Source organism: Labrus mixtus, chromosome 6 (assembly GCF_963584025.1).
Source record: "Labrus mixtus chromosome 6, fLabMix1.1, whole genome shotgun sequence".
In the NCBI taxonomy this organism is placed as follows: Eukaryota; Metazoa; Chordata; class Actinopteri; order Labriformes; family Labridae; genus Labrus; species Labrus mixtus.
Window position 1 is genome coordinate 13,216,771 of NC_083617.1, and position 24,955 is coordinate 13,241,725.

At 38.8% G+C, this 24,955-nt stretch overlaps 1 protein-coding gene across 1 annotated transcript; it reads left to right on the forward strand.

Moving 5' to 3' along the window:
* Positions 1 to 6,450: 6,450 nt before the first annotated feature.
* Positions 6,451 to 24,608, forward strand: atl2 (atlastin GTPase 2). The gene is made up of 14 exons (XM_061040063.1): positions 6,451 to 6,592; positions 12,934 to 13,103; positions 14,045 to 14,257; positions 17,193 to 17,324; positions 17,417 to 17,521; positions 17,616 to 17,666; positions 17,761 to 17,817; positions 18,429 to 18,521; positions 18,705 to 18,843; positions 18,961 to 19,088; positions 19,836 to 19,892; positions 20,015 to 20,086; positions 20,856 to 21,287; positions 22,819 to 24,608. The coding sequence occupies exons 1-14, from the start codon at positions 6,520 to 6,522 to the stop codon at positions 22,936 to 22,938; spliced, it is 1,842 nt and encodes a 613-aa protein (XP_060896046.1). The 5' UTR covers positions 6,451 to 6,519; the 3' UTR covers positions 22,939 to 24,608.
* Positions 24,609 to 24,955: the final 347 nt, after the last annotated feature.

Genomic DNA, 24,955 nt, shown 5'->3' on the forward strand with positions numbered 1-24,955 from the left:
CAGTAAAGTGTGATACAAGGAGAGATGAGTTATTTTATAGATACATACAGTAAACACTTTAAATAATTTACATTAAGAAAATATAACATTGCCTGTTTGAATAGTAAACAACACAGGAAATGACTTTGAGATGGAGGAGATTGACACAGAACACAAGATGTGTCGGTTATTTTGTGTTTCTGTTTCCTTTATTTATTTATTTTTGTACTTTGCTATTAGTGTCTTATTGTTTTGAAATGAAAGATGAGATAGAAATAGGGCCAACTTTCTATTTGGTTTGAACATGTGTCCTCTTGTTTTGACTCATACCATTGTTGTTGGTGTTTTTGTCTTGGGTTCATTTCCTGTTTAATGGATTGAAAACAAAGACATTTGAGTTAATATGACGTTTTACAGGTAGTACAAGAATACAGGAAGTTATTGTTTTGCCTTAAACTGTATAAAAATGTTTGCATTAAGTCATTATCAATAACTGAATTACCTCTAATGATTTTCTAAATAGTTGTGGTATATATATCTTGTATCATTACATATCATTTATTTACTGTAAACTTGAAAGTAGAAGCATTTAATGTTCAAAATATGTTTTAAACATTACCAAAGTTATGGTTCATTATGAGTATCATCTTAATTTACTGTAATAGAAAAGTAACTCGGAGAGTCCACATGGCCGTGTGACAGAATTATGAATCCACCTTTGTGTCTTCAGGAAATAGAAATTCCCTTTGCGGGCACAAGATGGAGCCCTCTACTGAGTTTCACCCAATCTGAGCCCATCTTGATCTGCAGCTCAAATAAGTGTACTGTAGTTGAAAAGACCTTTTCAACTTATTGTGATCTCAAGTGATATTAAAATATTTGTTAGCTTGGAGTTAATGGGCGATAAAATAATTCATAAAAGCAAAATAAATTCCCCATAGAGTGGCCCCAGGTAAAAGACTTGGCACTATCATACATCTCCTCGATAGCATCCCAACATCCTGACCACAGTCACACGTACATCTGGAGGGAAGTCTCCGTCCGGGGTTCTGTCACTGTTCTCTGACCCTCTCTCTAAAGTTATTGGGGCTCGTCATCACGTGTGTCTCTCATGTTTCTGCTGGCCAAGGGGACTGTCTAAGAATAGAAGAGCACTGACACAGATTAACACGACTGCTCTCTCTCTCTCTCTCTCTCTCTCACTCTCTCTCACACTCTCTCTCACTCTCACTCTTTCTAAAAAACAATTATTTTCCATCTGTCACTCTGAACTTCCTCCTTCTCTACCAGTGTCTTGACCTTTCTTTCTATGTTTAACTACTGACCTCATCTGTTGTAGAGTAGACGGGTGAACTTGGCATCTGAACTTCAAGTTTGGACAACAACAAGACAAACAGTCTCATGTATAATGACTGTGGGTCTTGACTTTATCTATGGCCCGGACTTTGTAGCAGCACAGGAAATACAAGACTATGACTCCTAAATGTCACATTTAATCCAGGGATGGAGAAGGATCTCCTGCATATTATGTGGGGATGTCCAGTCAAAAAAAAGACTGTTGATCCTGAACTGGTCGGCCATCCAATCACTGATAGCCAACATAACCCTGCATGATTGGCCGGTATGCTGGGTCATTCAGGGTGAGCCTCCTCTGTGTTTGTCTCTGTGGCTGAATGTAAACACTGTGTTAAAGTGTGCGTGTGTGTGCAGGTTAGAGTTAAGAGCTGCAAACTTTCTCTTAACAGTAGCTTTGTTAGCTAAGGGTTAAGGGTAGATTACCTATATGCCAATGTAAACACAGCTCTCTCTAGCAGCTTATGTAAACATACTGAAAGTAACACACTTTGGGAAGACAAATAATCTGTCTAGGTACTTCATGGGCAGCAAAGACACTAAACTGAGCAAGTGCCTGAGTATAATAAGTGATTTCACTTCTTAAACCTGCATTGATACACATTTAAATGTGTTTTTTTTTCTTTGTTTGTTCGACATTTGTAGGCAAGAGATATTCAATATAAATATTATAGTAAAATATCATGCTATATTCATTGCAGGCTAGATATTCAAGCTTTCCAGAGGACATAGTAAAAAGACATTGATCTCAAGAGTTGTACTCTAGCACCACCATTTTGGTTCTATTTGCCTCAATAATTATTGGATGGATTAACAATATGTAAGCCAGAGAACTTTTCCTTCAGATGAACTCTAAACCAATTGGTGATTCCTTTATTTTGAATGAAGTGCATCAAAATGTGTATTACTTTGGCTTGTAATCAAACATTGGCAAAACCTAGTCAACTCAGTCTTAGTAATAGTCTGTGTGTTGTGCTAAGTAATAATGCTTGAAGATGCTTATTAACATGCCAGCCTCAGATGTTAATCATGCTAACATTAAACGGGCTACTTGCATTGTTGTACTAAACTTGTTAGCATGCAGATGTTAGAATTGAGCCGTAGTATCAAAAAGCACATAGAGTAACAAGTAAAAACATATTTGATTTTAAACCCATATCTATCCCGACCACCAGCAAACTGGACACAGGGCAACAGAGCCGAGTGGAACCTGACATCCAAGGCTCAAAGAAAAGCTTCACACCTATAGATGAATCCCTGTCAGCAGGTCGTCTTTCCAAAATGTAACTCCATAATACTGGATGACCTGTGAACAACTGTGTAAACACATAAAACAAGTTTATCAAGGTGAAGAAGTTTTATGACTTTTGGTTCAGCAGTCATCGTCATTGAGAGCAGTTTAAACTCCATAGAGTTTGTAAGTGAGGTACAACATATCTCCACTGCATCAAAGGGAGCTCGATAAACACAGAAGATATAGGTCTTATCTTTACTGTGAGCAGTCTGCCTTCAATATGACCCTTTATCAATAGAGAGTATACAGGGAGGGAGCTAGCTTTAGTACAGGCATTTAGCATGCTATTTAGAGGTAGTAAAAATCACAATGAGTGAGTCAGCAAATAAGTTAATGGTTGTTTTGATTGAGTCATATAAAAGAAAACAACAAGTCAACAGTCAAACTAGCAGTTCTACGATGCTGTATTTAGACACAGTGGTGCTATCTGCTAATGCGCTAAAATACTCCTAAAAAAGCTAATATGTTGGTGTTTAGGTAGTGTAACATTTAAGCATCATACTTATGTAGGTTTTTTTTAGCATGCTAACACTACAGAAATCAACATTTGGGCCTGATGGTGGTTACAACTCACCCTGAGGGTGGCATGCATTCTTGCAAAGAATCACTCAAATGTCAACCTTATGATTGCTTTTCAAGTTGGGAGACCAATCTAGCAAATTGGATGTGTCTATGAATTGAAGCTCCTGCTGGGAACAGTTTGTGTCGATATTTGCGCCCCCTATGGACAAAGCCATAGTTCTTATCCCCTTTTTGGTGCTGCCCTGTACATGTGTAGGTGGCGTTTTCAAACACAGAATCTCATCCAGCATTTCTTTAACAGTCAAACATATTACTCCAAATACTTTGATGTTGAAAATGTAAAAAAAAAAAAAAAAAAAAGCTGTTACTGCAGCGTTCTGTTCATCTCCTCATCTGACAACTACCCCTTGTCAGCAGTTTCAGAGCTTTTATGACTTTAAAAACAAATCATACATTATACAATACAACTTACTACAAAGCAATAATCAATTATTGTGGCAGACAGTCTATTTTGCTTTTAAAGATCATTAAGAGACAGTGTTATTAACTTCAGTCTGTTTCTTAGACAGCTAAATAAACTCCTACAATAGCTTTTAATTTCAAACATATTTAGATGTTAGAATTTCATTCCAAATACAACCCACTGAAAAAATTAATCTATAACGTTAAGTAAGTTAGAAGTGACCAAAACAATCTGCGTTAGTCATTACTGAAGTTAAGGACGTATTCAATAAAACACAAAAACATTATATTGTTTCATTTATAGTTTTAAACATTATACATCACTGTTTCACATGCCATTGGAGAGCTAACTCTGACTTTTCATTGGAACCAACAGTATAAAGACAATGCATGGTGTGAATTGCATGCTGGTCCTGCCAGATGCCAAACAACACAATTGCAAAGTGCACTTAGGTCTGCAGATTGAGTGTAGGCACTTTGCAACTGAGGCTACTAAGGAAATACAGTAGAGCCAATTTCCTCTCAGATTCCTAAACCAACATAGTGGATGATCATTTTATTTGGGCCTGTGTTACTCTGAATACAAAAAAAATAACTTGAGTACTCACACAGGGAAAGAAGGTAATGCTTGACTCATGGAGGCAGGGTTGCAATTTCAAAAGCGTCAACCCTGTTGACGAATGTATTTCATGTTATTGATTATGTTTTACATTAAAATAATAATGGTAACTTATGGCCTTCATGAGGGGATCATTAACCATCAACATTTCCAAAGTTAATGAGTGATATCTCCTGGTCAGGTTCTTAGAAATCAAGTCCAACACTGTTGCTTATGATGTTGTTCATGTTGCAGCTTTTTTCCCATTTTACCTGCCTCTTTCAAAAATAAGGGCAAACGTGTGACCTAAAAGAAACAAATACACAGAACAATTAGTTTGTCCTTGTTTGTTGTTTGCATTAAACTAGTTAAACTAATCTATTTAACACACCTTTAAGTCCTGTTAAATGCCTGTAAACCCCATTCTCTTTATTAGCTTAATGTTATAAGGGATACCTGCTATTCTATAATGAGACTGTTCCTCTCAAATCTCCTGCCTGATGTGTACGGGACTCTGTTGGAGTAATGCCATTGAAGTTATTTCCACGCACCAATCACAATTTAATAATTATTGGAGTACAATTTCATGTTTCATATCACGTTGTTTCCTTATGTTGTTTGTGCCCTTCAGACAAAAGAACTGCCAGTCAAACATTTTATTTAATAATGTGTAAATTCGTAATCTCTTTGTTCTTAATTTCACTGAAAAATAATATGAGAAATATTAAATTATAACATAATTTTTACAATTATTTATCATTCTTTCAACATACCACTACATGAATTGATTGATTTTTGTGTTATCTTATGTTAGCCTTTATTTTATAATTTAGACTGTTTCATTGTACGCTAATCTCATACACCCTTTATAGTCATCAAAGGAATAGTTTACTTGATTAGCATTTTTTTATTTTGCATAAAAACAATACAAACAGAGAATAACATAAAAACCTCCCTTACATTTCATAAATTTAACAGTGAAATAATGTTTCTCTGCATGTTTCACTCTTAATATTTACAATCAAAGGTTTCACCCTCTTTATGATGGTCTGTTTCAAGAACTCCCCACACTGTCAGGAACAAGATGCTTAACCTTTTTTCATTATTAATGTTTTGCTTTGCTTGTAAGTCCAAACCTTTGCCAACAGTGCAAACATTAGACATTTCTAAACAGATCATGCTGATGCAGGTGCAGAGCTTTTTAAACGTGTAAGTCAAAGAAAAACATTATTCTCTGGCATAATGACATTAATATGGAAGCCCATTTCCGCCAGTTAAAAAAATAAAAATGAAAATAATAAAGTCATAATAATGAGATAAAAAGTAAAAATTATAAGATATAAAGTCGAAATTATGAGATATAAAGTCATAATAATGAGATATAAAGTCGAAATAATGAGAAAAAAAGTCAAAATTATGAGATAGAAAGTTGAAATTATGAGATAAAAAGTCAAAATTATGAGATATAAAGTCGAAATTATGAGATATAAAGTCATAATAATGAGATATAAAGTCGAAATAATGAGATAAAAAGTCATAATAATGAGATATAAAGAAGAAGAAGAATAAGAAGAATTTATACTTTATTGATCCCGCGAGGGGAAATTCGTTTTTACACTCTGTCTAGTAAACATGCTACACAAACATGAACTGAAATACACACACATGCACAAACAGGATCCTGTGGACATGCACTAATGGAGAGGTCTCAGAGTGAGGGGGCTGCCCTACGGCGGGCGCTCCTGAGCTTGTGGGGGGGGGGGGTTAGGTGCCTTGCTCAAGGGCACCTCGGCAGTGCTCAGGAAGTGGCCTGGCACCTCTCCAGCTACCAGACCAATTTCCGGACTTGGTCCGTGCCGGGACTTGAACCGGCGACCTTCCGATTCCCAACCCAAGTCCCTACAGACTGAGCTACTGCCGCCCATAAAGTCGAAATAATGAGATAAAAAGTCAAAATTATGAGATATAAAGTCGAAATTATGAGATATAAAGTCATAATAATGAGATAAGTCAAAATAATGAGATATTATTAATAATGAGATGGAAATTTTGAGACTTTATTATTTTCTTTTCTTTTTTTTACTGGCGGAAATGGGCTTCCATACATTAAACTGAAAACAATATGTGCTGAGGAAATGCAAACACGATGTGTTGTTTTCTCTGAGAATTTAAATACTAGTCATACTTGTGCGGTGTAGCCTACTTGTCCCAGCTGCGGCAGCCTCGGGGGCGTCCTCAACTTCAGCAGACAGCGTGAGAAGAAAAAAAAAGATCCTTTGACGTCAGCCACGTTAGAATTCAGCAGTCCAAGATGGCGGAGGTGAGAGAGTTGAGGAGCAGGAATCACACCGAGCACCACTGCAAAAGTCGAGTCAACGACGAAGGTAAACCGTGTTTGTTTGTGTCTGGCGTGTGTGTGACAGTGAGGCGATAGGGAGGACGAAGCGGGTAAAGAAATTTAACGTGTGTTTGCTTCTTTCGTATTTGTCTTGGTAAGTGGCAAACTCTCGCTTTTCCGTTTGCCAGACGCTTCTGTTGTCAGTTGGGAGCCCCGCGGTGTGCTGCCAAATGTGGCTACCGTGCCAGAATGTGCCCCCTCTGCTAGTGTCAAAAACAGCTCAGACTGTTTGAAAATGAGTTAAAGTGAGTTATCTCTAATATCCTGTGATTTATTTCACTGTCGAACCATGTTTTTTTTTTGTTTTTTTTACGATTCTGTAACTTATTGAAAAGCTGTTGTTTAAATTCTGACCCGGATACAAACTGAGCGCGACACCTGTCGGCTCGTTTGTCCGGGCCGTCACTTTCACCCGGCCGGCAGAGGGACAGCAACTCTCCACGGGGTGTCTCGTCTCTGGACCTGCCTGTAATTGCACAGTCACCGTCTACTGGATTAAGCTGCGTGGTTTCTAAACTTTGAAACTGTCCGCTGTACAACAGTTTCCTGTGACGGCCTCTCTCAGCCTACGTTAATCTTCTCATCCCGCTAATGACTTGGATGTATTTAAATACTCTATTATTAGTCTGTTCGGTCTGAAAGCAGACTTATCCACGTAATTACAAGGCTCATTTTGTCCACTAACAACAGACTGGTGTCCATATTCAAAACCTGGATTCTTGCTGTAGGATATTTAATTTTATGTAGCCTATAAATAGGAAACGTTAATCATTTTGAAAGGGGATACAGGTGATATCAACAAGTTGTTTGTCAAATGTATCTGAAGCTTATATAAGGATTCAATAGCCTGCATTAAAGTATTATCAATCTTTAGTTCCAATGTTTGATCCCTTTTTTCATGACTCTTCCCTATCACCTACAGTATGCTTATCAAGGAAGGCGTTTACTTAATTGTCACTTATATAAACATAATAGTTCACTATAAAACTGATTTAAAAAAAATATTTTCATTGTTATGCTACCTGACTTCTGATTTAGGATATGATTAAGGAAAAAGACAAAAACATATATTCCGTTGTATGGGTGAACATGGTCTCTAAACTATGACAACAATACTCTGAAATTGTTTTAAAGCAGTAAGTTGTGGTCACTGCTTTAACAAGAGCCTGTAAGAAAGCTGTTTTTGCACCATGTTCATAAAGCAGCAAATTAGATTACTGGCTCAATACTAGCTATGTCTGCATTACCTTTTGGCTTTACAGCTTGTTTTTTCATAAAATCTGTTTGCATCGGTAAAGATGACAAACAAACCTATTGCAACTTTATCTGTTGACTTTATTTTAAACAAATCTGGAATGCCACTGCCAATGGTCAAACATTACATTTTCCAGCAACCCTTTTAGTTTGTTATTAAATTTCTCTAATAGTTATTAGTGAGCCTGCAAGTCTCATCTCTAAGATAATATCAAGAGTCCCTTATCATGATAACCCTTATGTCTACTTTCATTCACATCAGCTGACTCTTGGGCAGCGACATTCACTGACAGCGGCTGCTCTTAATCTGCACTTTGTCTTCACAGACTCTCCCATTGGTCCTCTAGCTGCAACTGAACATTTGCCCTCCTTGACTCTTGTCCAGGGAGGCCGTGTCAGGTTGTTTTCTGGTGAGACGTCAGTGAAGCTGCATCTTAATAGGTTACAGTGACTCTTTTATGCACAAGTAATCCCTGCAGTCTTGTTGATAAATAATTAATAATTTGTATCACAACAGTGAAAATTAGATTTGTTCAGTTTTACCCTGCTTTCAATATACTGCCAGTTTTCTCTCTTTCAATGTTGAAACCAACAAGACATCAGCAGATATTCAGCATAAACTTGCTTGCACAATCTGTGTCACTGACTAACTTGTGTGACCTAATTCCACTCCCAAAGATTTGTTACAGCCTTTATTTCCACAGAGCGTTTTTTTTTAATCGCTTTAAAGTATGAAACGTCCCGTTATTTAGACAGCTGGTGAATTTAAGTGGACCATGGCCTTATCAAAGGCTGCCTCAGATATAGCCTAGGAGTCCAGGGAGGGGAGAGCTGATTTGGGACACAGTGCTGAGATGTAGGGTAGACACACACTAGTCTTGCCATGCATAGTTAAAGATAGACCCCCGGTCCTCTCATTTGAGGACTGAGGGGACACAAAACTGAATAGAATTTTAAGTTTATTTTTATTTGTGCTAAACTTATTCCATCTCTCACATGTGTATGTGCACGGAAAGGAAATCATTTAGGCCAGTTAACATCTGCTCAAAGTCATTGTGCGATAAGAGCTAATGCAGCTAATTTTAGTTCTGCCCTCATTTCTGCAAGCTGAGGAGAAAGACAGGCCATTAGCCACTGTATCATGAAGTGTTACTGTAGCAGTGAGTGCACATTCCAGCTAAGTAAATGGTTTTTCTCTGGTTGTTTATTGTGTATGTCTCTCACACACATTCTGCTGCAGTACAGAGTCCTGCAGTCCCAGCAGAATAGTGTCTTTGTGTGGGTCCCCTCTATGGCTGCAGTGCAGTTGCCACTTCATCCTGCTGAGTGCTGCTCTGGACTTCAGGGGGACCCTGCACCTCCACAGGCTTAAGAAATATGTAGGGATATAAAGATTAATCCTATAATCTTGATAAATCGATTCAAAGGTGTCGAGATTCACATCGTTACTCTGAAAAATGAATCGCAATAATATCGTGAGCGTCAGCAGCTGTAGAGCAGAGGTGGTTGGCAGCTTCAGAGAAGGATTTTGAAATTGAGGACGCACCACCCTCTTTTAAAATCGGAGTTGTGGAAGCATTTTGGCTCCAGACAGATAATGAAAGAGGTGAGAAGATAATAGACAAAACAAAAACTGGGCAAATATTTCAAGAAGACAGGGAACTAAACAAACAGCACAACCAACATGATGCAGCATTTAATCAACACCACAATGAGAAGCTCCAGTCACCTCCCCCATTAAAAGGCCAAACCACACTGTCAACTGGGTTTGTGGCCCCTAAAGGAATCTTTTTCACTCATGATTTGTCTACTGTCTCATTTTGTCAAATAAATCGTGAGAGAAACGTATCGTGAATCTTATTGTGATTTGAGTGAATCGTTACATCCATAGAAATGTGCATGGCTAATTCATGTGCTGTTAAGAGCACCTCCTCAAATACATTGCTGCCACACTTTGCAAGATAGCACCTTCAGGTCTATCTTTAATTGTCCCATTTACAGTTGCCCTTTATCCCATAATATTTTCAGAAATACTCTCCAATCACCTTGACATGAATCAGGGCTTTGACAGGGTCCGGTGCCAGCTGCTATAGTGCTTTGCCTGAGTCTGAAATGACCCTAAATATTAACACAAAATTACAAAACAGCCATGGCAGATAGTTCCAGCAATTGTTTGTAACTTGTTTTTAAATGTAGATTATGTTGTTTGTTGTTTCTGTTTCACATTTTCATCTTTACATTTTTATTATGATTTTTTGGACTATCAAGTTGAAAGTGGCCAACTCATTTCAGATTAATCTAATATAAAAACATATTTTTCACAGGGGTATTTTGGCTACAATTGAAGGAGTCGGAGACATTAGAGAAGCAGACTCATTGCTTTAAACACCCAACGTTAATCCATCATGAGCTAGGGCTGTGCTCAAAAAATTGATATGGTAATCTATCTTCATGCGCTTCTTGCAAATACCGTACATGTCTTGATACAGGTGTTACGGAATCGATATGCCTGCAAAGCTGTGATGACAGTTTTGAAAGACAAATGACCTATGGTGCAGTTCACAACAACGCCATAGCGCTGGGATTGAAGCATTTTCATGTATTTCTAAGATCTCTGAGGACCTGAATTGAAGTGTTTTAAGTTGTAGCATCCTTATGCCTCTGCTGTTATTCTCAACAATAAAGAACAGCTGTAGTAGTGAATTCTGTGTAGGACATGGTCATTATCTAAAATCAATGTATGTCACGATATATATATATATATATATATATATATATATATATATTGTATGGTGGCCTCTGTATCGTGATACATATTTTATCATGGGGTTGTGGGACATACCCATCATGAGCACAGCACTAAGCCACATTCAGAAAGGTTACAGTGGTCAGAAAAAATGTCCTTGAATGAGGCAGAAATCATGGGCATAATCAGGCTCATGGTGAACAGCCATCTGCTGAAACTGCGCCGGGATTGTGTTACTGTGCATGTTTGAGTGTGTGTGTGTGTGTATTTGAAGCTCACGCTGTTGCGGAATCAGTGTGATTGTCTTAAGGTGTAATGACAGCTGAGCTTCTTTACAGCTTTGTTGCAGAATAGATCTCTGAAAGGGGCTACTGACAGTTGGTGTTTGTTGTATGCCCTCTTAAGTATTTGTTTAGACGTATGTTGATTACATTATTGCTGCAGTGCATATACAGTCTGTTGCTCATTCTCTCCAAACCTTTTTCTAATGTCAGTAAAAAATCTGTAGACATTCATGACTCACATGCAGTCATTTCATAAAGGTGTGGTCCTATTGGTTCCCGTAAACCTGATTTGTTTGTGGTAGAGAGTAGAGACACTTATGATATCATTACTTGAGTTTTGATCATTTGAATGACTAATGCTTGATATCTGTTGTCATACTTGTTCATACTTGTTCAGCAGTCAGTTCGGAAGGATTGCCACTTTTTGTACTTTAGAGAGTGTCTCGTCAATCCTGTTGTCGACCAGTGATCTCTATATCTGTAAAGAATATTTATTTATCCTTTATTTTAGCAGGGAGGACCCACTGAGACCGAGGTCTCTTTTGCAGGGCTGCCCTACAGCAATACAAAAATAGAAACAGCACAAATATAAACATATTAACAGGCAACAATAATAGCATCTAGACACTAAAACATATATTCACACATGTAAACCATACCCATTTAAATGAATTCACATTGTGAAACAGTTACAATTTCCTTCCTGAGGTAGTTTGGACACGAGGTCTTTAAAAACGCTGAATGAAACGAGAGGGCAACTTAGCTATCCTCTGAAGGTCATTCCATATAAAGGCAGTCTTTCCCCATTCAGTTCTAAACCTCAGTGTTTTCAAAGATATCCAGTTTTGAGACCTTGTCGAATGGCTCGATATGTTTATGGACAGGAGAGTAGTAAGCTAAGAAGGGAGTTTACCTATGAGTGCCTTGTAAATAAACAAAATACTGTGCTGCTTTCTTCGATGACCCAACGAGGACCAGCCTACAGAACGATAAAGGTCACAATGATGAGTTCGAAATCTGTCGCCTGTGATAAAGCGAAGAGCACTGTGGTATAAGGCATCTAAAGGCTTCAAGGCAGAAGCAGATGCGTGTATGTAGAGTGTGTCTCCATATTCCAAAACGGGCAGTATTGTAGCCTAGACAATCTTTTTTCTATTATGCACTGTCAGGCAGGATTTGTTACTATACAGAAAACCAAGTTGCGGTCTTATTTTTCCAGATAAACAAGAAATGTGAGACCTATACCTTAACAACAACACATACAAAATGATAAATCAATATTATATTAAATTTTTTAACATTTGAAATGCAATTTAGTGACACCAATTAATTTTAGTGGAGGTGAGAATTAAATCTTTACTACTTACATACAATCAGGGGGTTAGAGGTTCCTGACATTTTAAAGTAGGGAATAAAACAAATCTGCAGTGTAAAGGAAAAATCAGTTGTTGGTTGCAGCCTGTAAATAAAAAAGACATTCTGTTCATCTGTATGCAGCACTCCTGTTGTGGGTTCAGCACATTGCTTATGCTGCAGTTTTGAATCTGTGGCATGAAGACAAGAATCCTGCAGTTTACAGGAAACATGTGCTGAAGTTTTAAAGCAGACTTCCACAGAAATGTCAAAATGACTGAGAAGAAATATGTGTAATCGCTGTCCTCCAAAGTTCTTTTCTCGTTTGCTTTGTCCCTTTGGGATTTCTGCACATGGCTATTTTCGAGCTTGACCTAGATGTGTGGACCAGAGTGGATGACAGTTTTTAGTCCAGCGCAGGGTGCTGGAAAGATTCATTTCTGCTACTTAAACACATATTTGGTATTTCACTTTTATTGAACCTTTTCATACGATAGTCCACCTCCTTTCAAGTAGAAAAATGACCATGAAAACTACTCCTTTAAAAAAAGTGGTTTCTTGTCTCAATACTTACCAGCTCTTCATTTATCACCTTCTTCTCTCTTTACAACTTTTGTCTGAGCACTAACATGAAAACGGATGTCAACTAACCTGTGTTATTTAATCTTTCTCCCTCTTCTTACTCTAAAGGCCTTAGCAGTGTGGAAGATGTCCCCAATTTTCAGAATACGAATTGGCCTCCTTCAGTTAGGCCTGAAGACATGGGGGCAAAAGTGCTTCCCAGGATCCAGCCCTTAAACTCAGGCAAAAACGCGCTCCTGACTCCCTCACCTGAAGAAGAAATTCAGGAAGAAGAGGAGGTAAAGATTGCTCTATTTTCTGCTGTGTTCCTGTCCATTCACAAACATGTGTATAAAAGTTTTTGGTCATAGCTTTTGGAAATGAGACCGCAGAAAATGAATTTTCTCCATTTAACAACCGGTAATTGCAATAAGGCCTGAAACTGACTTTTGGTTTAATTTATTTATTAACCCCCTTTATAAAGCTTGTTCCAATATGAGGGTGAATATTGTTTTGGCTTTCCCCCGCTGACGTGAGCCTACCTTCTGTTGGTCAGGCAGGTACCAAATACCAGTGGTTAGCTTGTGCTAGTGTGCGGAAATTTGCAGTATGCTTGTAGATGCAAGCAGTAAAAGTAAACACCACGTCCAGCATTGATTGTGCGCTCCTGGGAGCGATGAACCCAGGAGGAAGGGCCCAGTTTGAATGATGTGTTTACAAGCTGCAACAAACAATGCTAAAGCTCTACCTTTAAGTTCACAGTAGTGAAAGACAGAATAAAGCAGAAAATCATTACATTATAGAACTGACACCATTTTTACCTGACCTGAGCAGTTAAATCAAGTAGATGCTTCAAAAACTTTCAGAATTATTTCAGCTCTAAAGTCAGTATTGATCACATGAATTTTGAAGACAGGATGAAGACAAATAATATTTCAACTCTAGAGCAACAAGGACTGCTGAAAGAAATATTTTTAGGAACTTTGAATGCCATCATGGTATTTGGTAGTGGAAGTATTAAGACTCCTTACTGCAGAGGTGCTAAAAACAAAAGGACCTGCGTTTTGTGCAAAATGTGTTTTGTTTATGTCAGGCTAATATCCTCCTCTCACATTGTTGGCTGTTTTCAGACTTATAATACCATCCCTGTCTCCTCCATGACACCCATGTCATCACAATGTTATCACTCAAACTGCTCTTCATGCCAGGGAATGCTCTTTAATTGATTGCCTGTTTTCAGGCTTGTGTTGAAGAAGAAAAGGCCAGACCGATCCAGATTGTCCTGGCCAATGAGGATGAGCACAGCTTTGAGCTAGATGTCACAGCGTTGGAGAAGGTCCTGCTGCAGGATCACGTGAAGGACCTGAATGTGGTGGTTGTGTCTGTGGCCGGGGCCTTCCGCAAAGGCAAGTCCTTCTTGCTGGACTTCATGCTGCGCTACATGCACTCTCAGGTAAGAGAAATAATGTGTTTCCTATTTGATGCTGAATGATTATCAAGCATTTCAAATATAGGGATACAATCACATTCAGTTACAATTTAACTCCAATGAGTATTTGTACACTTGTACTCATTTAAGACAGTCCTTTTGATGAGTGTGTGTGTTAGTGCTGAGTTAACATTTAACAGCTTGTCTAATGCCTCCATTAGTACTGTACAATGTTCAGTAACAGAAGCAGGAGGGCCTAATAGTTCAGCAGATGACATCACAACCAGTACAGGCATGTGTGCCTGAATGTGCAGCAAACACCAGTGCTTCCTGTTCGGCCTCATACTGAGATACTTAATCACACAGATGAGTTAGACATGACAGGGTGGCTTAACTGGTCTGAAAACGGTTTAGTTTCGTCTGTTTTGTAAGATAATTAAGTGATGTTTTCAAGGATTCTAGTCGTATACTCCTAATTTTCCCCGTAGCTTTACTCACCTTTTTGATAAATCCTGAAAAATACAGTGCTACACACACACACACATATTACTGAGTATCTTTTCCCAACAGCTGTGTGACTTACTCTGACGAGAGTATCAACAACTAGTCCTTCAGACCTTCTGATAGCAGCTGGACACAGAAGCAGCCAAGATCACCTTACACACACACAGCAGCACATACTCTCTTTAACAGACATACACATACTTACACACACACACACACACACATAATGGATAAGACAGAGGAATGTTATGACCCTGTCTCACAGCTGGTGGCTGCATGAACACGGGCATTCATGCGGGTCTGATCAAATCTGCACATATTTGTATTAACAATGATGCAATTTGTTCAGGACGGGATTCTTCAGTTACATACAGCTGCTGATGGTACAAGAGCATTCTCTGTTATTGACCAAAAGGTGATTGTTCTTATTCAAGGATCAATGATCATCTGCTCTGTTGCAGGTTCATGTTAAGTTCAGATTTGACGTTGTAGTGCGCAGTAATCAGTGTTATGCACACTTTCCCTTGCAAATCAGGTATTTGCTTGTGAGGCCTGTTCGTACATTTCCTGTTTGTGGTCAGTGATTTTACTAACTAACAAGCAAGGTCACATTGTGCCTCTTTCACCTGAGTGACATGTCAGGTCAGAGCAAAGATTTTGTGATGAGGGGGATATAAAGATCTGCAGAGTAAGAGGATAATCAGATCATCTTTGCTATGATCTAATCAGACTCATTCGGAAATAAAATTCATTCCGATCGAGAGGGGTGGTTTATGCCGATCACTTTTTTCGTATCAGGATCCATGTACATGCTCGATCTGATGGTGTCTGCCTGACTGGGATAAAATGATCCTTACTGCGCATGTCTGCCCCACATGAAGTGATGTCTTTCCATATACCTCTCCATCAGAGCGCATAACTTCATGAATGATTGCCGTGTCATTCAAAAGTTTTGTCTCGTCTCTTGATCAGTGAACTCCATGAGGACGACCCTCTCCGACCAGTCTCGTTGGGATTATATTTGTGTTGGCCTATAAATGTATTTTATTACATCACAGTAAAAATGAGTCCACTTTAGAGCCATATTTAGCGCCTGCAATTCCCAGCGGGCTACAATAACATCTTTGATATCAACAGATTCATTGTAAACTGTAAATTCATATGATATCAATGTTGTCGCGCTAGCAGTAAAACTGACTCCGCAACCTCTGCCTAAAAAACGATATTTTTAAAATAAGGTGAGACAAATTATAATGTTAGAAGAATTACAGTGAACTAAAAACTATTACAGTCTCATTTAAAGTCATGCTGACAAGTGTGGCAGAATCTAATTCTGATTTATTATATGTTTACAGTTTATCATTAATGCCAGTATAATATTTAATTCAATAATCTAACCAATAAGATCACTTTTAGACAGTAAAAGCCTTTAGAACATTAATAAGCACGGTCCTAGCAGACCCTTGCGGCGCTATGCTTGCGACAGCATAGATTGTTTACAAACACAGACTGAAATGTCAGCTTCTTCTTCTGATGTTTGTGGCAGATAAGAAAGGTGGGACGGTTTTATTCTGATTTAATTCCAATGCATGAACGTCCATGTAAACAGTGAAATTGGAATCCCCAATTGTAATGATTTCAATTAGATTGAAGAAATTGAGCACATGTAAACATAGCCAGTGTGATGTATACAGTGCTGCGGTTTTAGTCTATAATGGAGGTCTTGTGCTGCAGTAGCACTAATCTGAGCTGCATTTCAATCTGTGTCGTCCAGAGAAATCTGCTCTCTGCCCAATTGGATGAAATACACTTCCTGGATTGCCTTTTTTTCTGCCCCTGTGGTTGCTAGTAGGATGGCTCACACCTGTTTCTGTGTACAACATACTCGGTAAAAAAAACCCAACTTGATGATGATGGTTTTGTTCATAATGATGCCAAAGTCATCTGCAGTGGATTAAAACTACAGATCAGCAAACAGGAAAGAAGTCAAGAGAACAGACTTTGACCAAAGTCTAATGATCATCCCTGATAACCGACTTTCTCAGTCAAGCTTGCACTGATAAATGTCAGGATGGTTATATAAGGCTTATCAATATGTGGTCTGATAGTGCTGTAAGACTTCTGCTTTCCAAAATTCAATATTTTATTCTATTAGAAATAAGAATATGAAGATCAAATTCCTCAGAAACTTTGACACAGGGTTTGGAAACTGTGTGGTCATTGACAGATCAAAACAAAATAATTACAGTTCCTCTTGAAAAAGGAGGGTTTTTTTAAACCCCACTTTCTCTTCCAAATTCTTGGAGGAACAATATACTTTAAACCTCATCTGGTCTCTCAAACTCTGTGGATTCTCCCTCATTTTCTGTCCCTACCAATCTTCACCTCTTCCTCCCACATTTTCATTAATCTCACACTTTCCTCCCCCCTCTCTCTCGCTCTCTCTCTGCTACAGGGTGACTCGTGGATAGGAGGTGATGATGAGCCCCTGACAGGCTTCACCTGGAGAGGAGGCTGTGAGAGGGAGACCACAGGAATTCAGATCTGGAGCGAAGTCTTTGTGGTCGACAAGCCTGATGGCAGCAAGGTATTGAATTATTAGCATAGAAAGCAATGAAACAAATTGGACCCAATTGTCTTACAAGCTGAATTTGTATGTATTTCATCTCCTCTCTTCAGGTCGCTGTGCTCCTGGTTGACACTCAGGGAGCTTTTGACAGCCAGTCTACCATTAAAGACAGTGCTACAGTGTTCGCCCTCAGCACAATGACCAGCTCTGTGCAGGTGAGACTTACAGGTGAAAAATTAGTTGTTGCTTATTTCTAAAAACATTAACATTCATGCCTCAATTTGTATATGTTTTGTTTGTTTTTTTCAGGTGTACAATCTCTCTCAGAACATACAGGAGGATGACTTGCAGCACCTGCAGGTTGGAGTCCTTTCTTCTCTTCACAGCACCAAAATCTGTCTCAGGAACTTTTGCATTTTGATAATTTTATTTAATTTTTTTCTCTCAAATGCAGCTTTTCACTGAATATGGCCGGCTGGCGATGGAAGAGATCTCCCATAAACCTTTCCAGGTGCTGGATATTTCTGATTGCTTGGAAGCAAATTGCTCTTCAGGGATATAAAACTTGGTCTATACAGCACTAGATCCAAACCTCCTACAATTTTACCATGAGTTTAGAAGAAAAGAATGCATCCTGGGTAATATGGTTGTCATGATACTAGAATTTAAACTAGAAGAATCTATTCAAACAATGTTGATAACATGGCAACAAATAAATAGAACTCCTAGACACCCAATATTTGGTACCTTTTTGTTTTCTATTATCGAAGATTGCAGGAAAACTCCTGCAACTGTCTGATTAGCACAAATACATTGTTTCAGTACCGTAACTTTGACAAAGAATTTGTGCAATAATGACAGCATACAAGAGTTAGTATGTAATTTTTTTTGATGGACTCATTCCTCTCCTTTGCACCCATCAATTAATTTGATATTTACTTTCACTGCTTGTCCATTTTTTCCCCCATCATTTTTAAAAGAAGCAAACAATATATGGACAACAAATAAAGAGAAGTGATCAATATTTAGCAACATAACCATTATTAATAAAGTTCTCATATTTCTTCCCAAAGTCTGATATAAAGTGTCTAATTATGTCTCTCTAATTGTGTTGTGTTTTAGTCCTTGATGTTCCTGATAAGGGACTGGAGTTATGCTTATGAACACGACTACGGACTGCAAGGAGGTAACATCTTCCTCGAGAAACGTTTACAGGTGAGAATTGTCTTTTAAGTCAAGTGGGGAGTTATTTTTGCAGCTGCTAACACACTTGTAGCCCTTTTTGAAAGCACAGACACAAAATGTCAACATCTGATCATGTTTGAGTACTCTTAACGTCAATGAGAAGAAAAGCACACCCTTTCTCTGTGAAACTTGAATGTTGTCTGTCTGATACAGGTGAAACAGCACCAGCACGAGGAGCTGCAGAATGTAAGGAAGCACATCTACTCCTGCTTCTCCAACATCGGCTGCTTCCTGCTGCCACACCCAGGCCTCAAGGTGGCCACCAACCCGTACTTTGACGGCAGGCTGAAAGGTTGAAAAGAAGTTCAAACCTGTGTATTTAAAATGATGAACAGTGGTAGCTTCTACAACCTTGACCCCAATTGTAATGCTTCAGAGGACGATTAACGTGTGCATTTGTGTGTTTCAGAGATCGATGGGGATTTTAAGAAGTATCTGGCCAAGCTGGTGCCTCTCCTGCTGGCTCCAGACCGACTGGTGGAGAAGGAGATTGGAGGAAACAAAGTGACCTGCAGAGATCTGCTGGAGTACTTCAAGGTTCTAAAGCATTTGATTTAAGTCTACGACAAACCCCGACCGATCAATCAGCCAACCGATAATATCGGCCGATATACTGTAGCATATCAAGTGATTATCTGTATCTGCTAATTCGATCGCATGTATGCGCCGATATTTGTAGACTTACTCACCAGTCAAATAGCATTTCATTTGAGTTTATTTGTATTACGCTAGCAGTTCTCTTTCTGCCAATGAAAGGCGTCTGATCCAACTTTCACAACTGGGTCCTAAGACACTGACTAGACTCTTCTCCTCTGTTGCCCCCCAGTGGTTCCAAAACTTCCAAACTCTGCAGAGTCCCTCTGGTGACTGAGTGTCAATTGTTGATGCACATACATGCACACTTACTTTCCAGTTGTGGTTGATAACTGCATTTGAGGGATCAACACAATATATGTGTATATCTATATCTATATATATAGATATATATATATATATATATCTCTACAGATCCGACATAGATCTAAGAAAGATATCGTTATCAGATGTTTTTTCTCCCCAATATCGATATTGGTATTGGCCCAAAAAATGTCATATCGGTCAGGCCCTAGTCTACAATAGTTGTTTTCAAACCAATAAGTCACAGGTCCAACAAGAATCATCAAATGAAACAGTACTGTCTTCTAATGTTGAACTGAAAATAACAAAAGCTTGAGGATTTGTCAGCTCATAGATATTGTTCATGAAACATACGTGTGATCATCTTGATGTCTGATCTTCCTACAGTCGTACATAAAGATCTACCAAGGGGAGGAACTGCCTCACCCAAAGTCCATGCTGCAGGTAAGTTTCCCTCTCAAAACTGAGTGATTTTGTTATTTTTGGGTCACCATCTCAAAGGTTTGATTCTGTTCTCTATGGTCATAAAGTTATCCTGAATCTTACTGTGTTTATCTGGTTGTCAGGCGACAGCAGAAGCCAACAACCTGACTGCTGTGGCGGGAGCCAAAGACATGTACAGCAAGAGCATGGAGCAGGTAACAACATGCTTTTGATTATCAGTTTATTTACATTTATTTTACAGTTATCTCAAATAACTGAAGCAAAGCAGTTGATGCTTAAGCCCACCAGGTGTCACTGTTTGATAATGTTCTGGTTAATGTAACTAATGTTAAAAAGAGACAATGAGGACATCCTGCTAACAGTATGAACCCTTATATGATTTAAACTTTAGAGTCTTTAGAGTCAGAGCAATTTTAATTTTAACTTGAATGTTTTACGATTAGGAAGACTCTTGATTTTCATTATGACTTTGTTTTATTTTATAAACAAAAATCTTTAATATTTGAAACCCAACGATCCACTTATATTTTAATTTTTATATTGTATTTATTTATTTATTTCTCGACATCAGACACAAGGCTGAGTTATACTTGGAAAATTGAATAACATGTTGATGGAATAGTCATGATCAAACGTGATTTCAGTTTGATGTTTACAGCTTGGAAAATAAATCCCAATTTAGACTATATAAAGTGTTCGCTTTAGGGGTGGGTGGGTTTGAATTAATTCTTGAAACTAAGAGTTTTGCAATAGCAGCGATTAACATATGATGATGAAGGACTTTAGAGTCTTGAAATATTTAGTTTGGATATCTTGAAAGTGCTGTAAAGGTGCTTGAATTATACTCCTGAAAAGCTGTAAAATGCGTATTGAATAACAAACTAAAGTCATGACAGAGTGCTATCACGATGTTGAATTCTGTGGTAAAGTTTTTATCGTCCTTCTTGTTTCTTCCACTGTCAGGTCTGTGGTGGGGATAAGCCATACATTGCCCCAACTGACCTGGAACGCTGCCACGGGGAGTTTCGCGAGCACTCGGTGCGTTTCTTTCGCTCAGTTAAGAAAATGGGCGGCGAGGAATACTGCCAGCGCTACCAGAGCCGGCTGGAGACCGAGCTGGACGAATCCTACGTCCACTTCTCCAAACAAAACGACGGCAAGAACATCTTCTACGCAGCACGCACGCCCGCTACACTTTTCGCAGTCATGTTTGTCACCTACATCGTGTCCGGCGTGACGGGCTTCATCGGTCTGAGCACCTTCGCATCCCTGGCTAACCTGCTGATGGGCGTGGCTCTGATGTCTCTCTGCGCCTGGGCGTACGCGAAATACTCTGGAGAGTTTCGGGAGGTGGGGACAATGATAGACCAGGTGGCTGAGACACTCTGGGAACAGGTGGGTAGTGAACGTGGAGGGAGGAGTGTGTGTCTGTTTGTCAAGGTGAATCTGTAGAAGACTGTGTAGCAGTACATAGAGAATAACTTATCATCATTATAGGTTACTTAATATATATTATAGGTTACATTTCATAAGAACCAGGGATCCGTTTTGGCAAGGTCAGGTGTTCAGACAAAGTTTAATTGTTGTTTTTAGCAAGTTCCTTTTTTTTCCCATTACATTTTTCTTCTCCAGGGACACAAAATGGTGTGTAAGTGTGTTCCATCTGCTGTTTGTTTGAATCTAAGTTGGATATATCCTGAGGTTCCTTGTTGCCTTTTTATTTTCAGTGTAACAAGATTCCTTTGATTAGTTTAAAATGTCCTGTCCACTTGATGTTTATGTTTGTCTTCTGTCTTCACAATCATCCAATCTTAAAACCTCCACGCTGAAATGTATTCACTCTGTCTTCACTCCTCCAGTTTCAACAAATAAAATCGAGTGTTTATGTTTCTTAAATGTCTGTTTCACCACGAGCACGACCTTCGTGTCTCCTCTGACCTTTGCCCCCTTCCTCTGCTTTTGTCTCTCTTCCTCCCTCCTTCCTCGTGCTCCACAGAAGACGATCAGAGAGGTGAGAGGTGTCACCTTCTGAACGCCTGCTGTTCTCCACATCCTGCCTCATTTCTTCTTCTACTTTGTTTGCTCCCCTTCACCCCATCTTCTTCTTCTTCTTCTCTGTATTGTTTGTGTTTGTCTGGTTAAAAATGTTTAACTCAGAATTTCACCTCTTTCTTTTTTTTTTTTTTACTCTTCTTCCACTTGATCTTCTCCCCAAACTTCTTTATCACTTTTCTCTTTTCTTTTCTTTTCTTCCTCCATTCTCTTCCTATTTCGTTTCTTGTTTAACTCTCCTCTTCCTCCCTCGCTGTCCTCTCAGGTGTTTTCACAACTTTTGGAACCGGTCAGGATGCGCCTGGCTTGGCCCTTCTCTCTGTTCCCTTCACTCCCATCAGGAGCGACACACAGCTTCAGAGCTCTTCCTCCTCTCAACAACAATAACATCTACAAGAGGAGTAACTAGCTACTGCTGGACGACTGGCAGTCTTCTCTCTCATATAAGAACCTTTGCAGTTTGCTTTCTGTTTTTATTATTAGTATTTTTTTAATCCGATGGTGCTGGATTCTTCTACTTTATCTGCTACCTTTGAATGTATCTGCACACCTACTGGCCGGACTCATCTCAGGATTTTGAGGACTTGTTGCCCGCTCAAATGGTTCCTAAATATCTTTGACACATTATCTGGCCTTTCAATTTTTTCAGTTGAGGTTTTTTCAGTTGTAGATGTTAATGTTTGAGAAGCTTGAGATTTGTTTCTGTTGTTGGCATGTTTAAGACTACATACACTTTTTGTTCTTTGTCTTTAATATTTTCCTCCCCTAACCTTTTTTCTTTCAGTTTCTTTGTCCCCTTTTATAGAACATCTTTGGATGCTTTGACTGCACTTACTCTGACACCAACTAACATTTTTTTCTTCCTCTTCTGCAGGTTTTGAAGCCATTAAGTGAGAATTATATGGAAGACAACGTCAGACAGACGGTGATCAACTCCATCAAAGCAAGCTTGACAGAACAGGGCTCGCAGCACACCAAGTTAAAGACTCAATGATGCTCCTCCTCGTGCATGCATCTCCCTCGTTGTGTTCATCAGCCTCCTGCCCACTTGTTCAATCTGTTCAATCCTTCAACTGTGGAACTACATCAACACCAAAGCTTTTCCCTCTCCTCCCACGTCACTGCCCCTTCTTCATTTGCTGTAATGGACCTGTAGGCTTGCCGTCTGTGTTGCTCTTCATCGCCCCCCCCAGTGCCTCAGAGCAGAAACTGCATGTTCAGGAGAGGACCGTGTAGAGAAGCCAAAACAGGAGCTTAAAAGACTGTCATCTCCTCCAGTGTGCCATGCTGTGATAGACACACGTTGTGTTGTGGTGCGTATTGTAGACACGTTGACCTGTTTGCTGCATCGCTTCAGGATCAAGCTGTAATTCAGGGAAAACTGACACAGCTGTAAGCAGCTGGAACAACAATGAATGCAAATTTAAAAGCTGACTTATGTGCATTTATTTGTTTTGTCTCGCAAGCTAGACAGTTCAGTTTACTTTTCTTCTGTTTGTTAACCCTTCCCACGAGCACAGACGACAAGTCGATTCAGAAATCGTGTGATTGTGACCCTGGTGAGATCTGTAGGAAGCCAAGCGCCTCTCATCTGGTGTTTGTTTTTAATGTAGAACAGATGTGCTTTTTAAAAAGTGATCTAACCTTTAGCGTCTCGTAGCAGACCTGCAGGTGTATGGCTCTCTTCATTGAGTCACTCGGTTATAGCATTGAGCTAGCTTAGAGCTTTTAGAGCCAGGCCTGTCTTCGTTCTCATGTTGAGACATTTCTCTCCTCTGCTGCCTTTCATTAAAGAGACACTAGCTGTTTTTTTTTAGAAGCCTCTAGCTTTTGCTGTGTTAGCAATACAAATCTTTAATCTCAGTTTCTCTCATGGGAAAGTTTTTCACATTTTGGAAAATACGCTCATTGCTTTCTTGTAGGGAGTAAGATAAGGAAATGAATACACCTCATGTGGAGGGAAGATGTAGCTAAAGCCAGCAGCTAATCTGGTTCATTTAGTTTACGGTCTTTTTGCCTAGCTAAGATAGCTTTATGATTAGCCAGCAGACATAAAAGCATTGCAATCATCTAGTCCATCGCCCAGCAAGGGAGTATATAAAGACATATCACTTTAAATGTTTCAGATGATTTCATACACTGACAAGAAATGTTTCTCCTGTCTTCTCCAGTTGTAAAACTGTAAATCACGTTGTTTTCTGTGTAGCAGGAGATATTTGTTCACCATCGACTTCATTACTGTCTGACTGTTTCGGTTTTGATTCCATCCAAATGATTTCTCACCTCAAATGCCAGTCTCATACTGTACAGTTTCTTACTGACCTTTCCTAACACATTACAACAAATCGGGCATGTAAGTTGGATTAAATATTTAAATAAACTTTGAGTACGTTTTATAGTGAATCAGTTGACATTGGCTATTTTTGTTTCTGTTGATCAGCTTAACAGTCTGGTTCTTTTAAAGAGAAGTTGCTGCTGTAGGGTTTACACTAGTTCTGTCCCTCTCATGAGGACACGTTCATAGAAACATGTGATGTGAATACTTTGTGACGGGCTGGTTGGAGACAATGTCTGTCTGCCTTTTAAAGATATCTCTGGTAATTTATTTTTGAATAAACTGTATATCTTAAGAATGAATCATCAATACAAACCTTTAGACTCCTTTTTTGTGTCTTGTGAGGATTTCTTTGAATAAAGAGTCTAAAAGTTTCTCTTTCTTTACCAACAAAGATCTTAAAATGTCTCCTTGAACATTTTGAGATGCACATCTTAGTATTATTATTAGAAACATTAACAGTGTGAAGCCTTTTCAGAAAAGCTTAATGAAGCATACATTATGCATTTAATAACTACTAAATTACCTTCAAAGTGCTTGTTGAAGCTATGAAATATGAGAATAGTAACAAAGCTTTCTAAGTAATTGAGTTCACTTTAAATAAAGTCAAATAAAATGATAGTTAAGAAAGTTGAACTGAAGGAATGTGCTAATACTGATCTTAAAACAATTATAA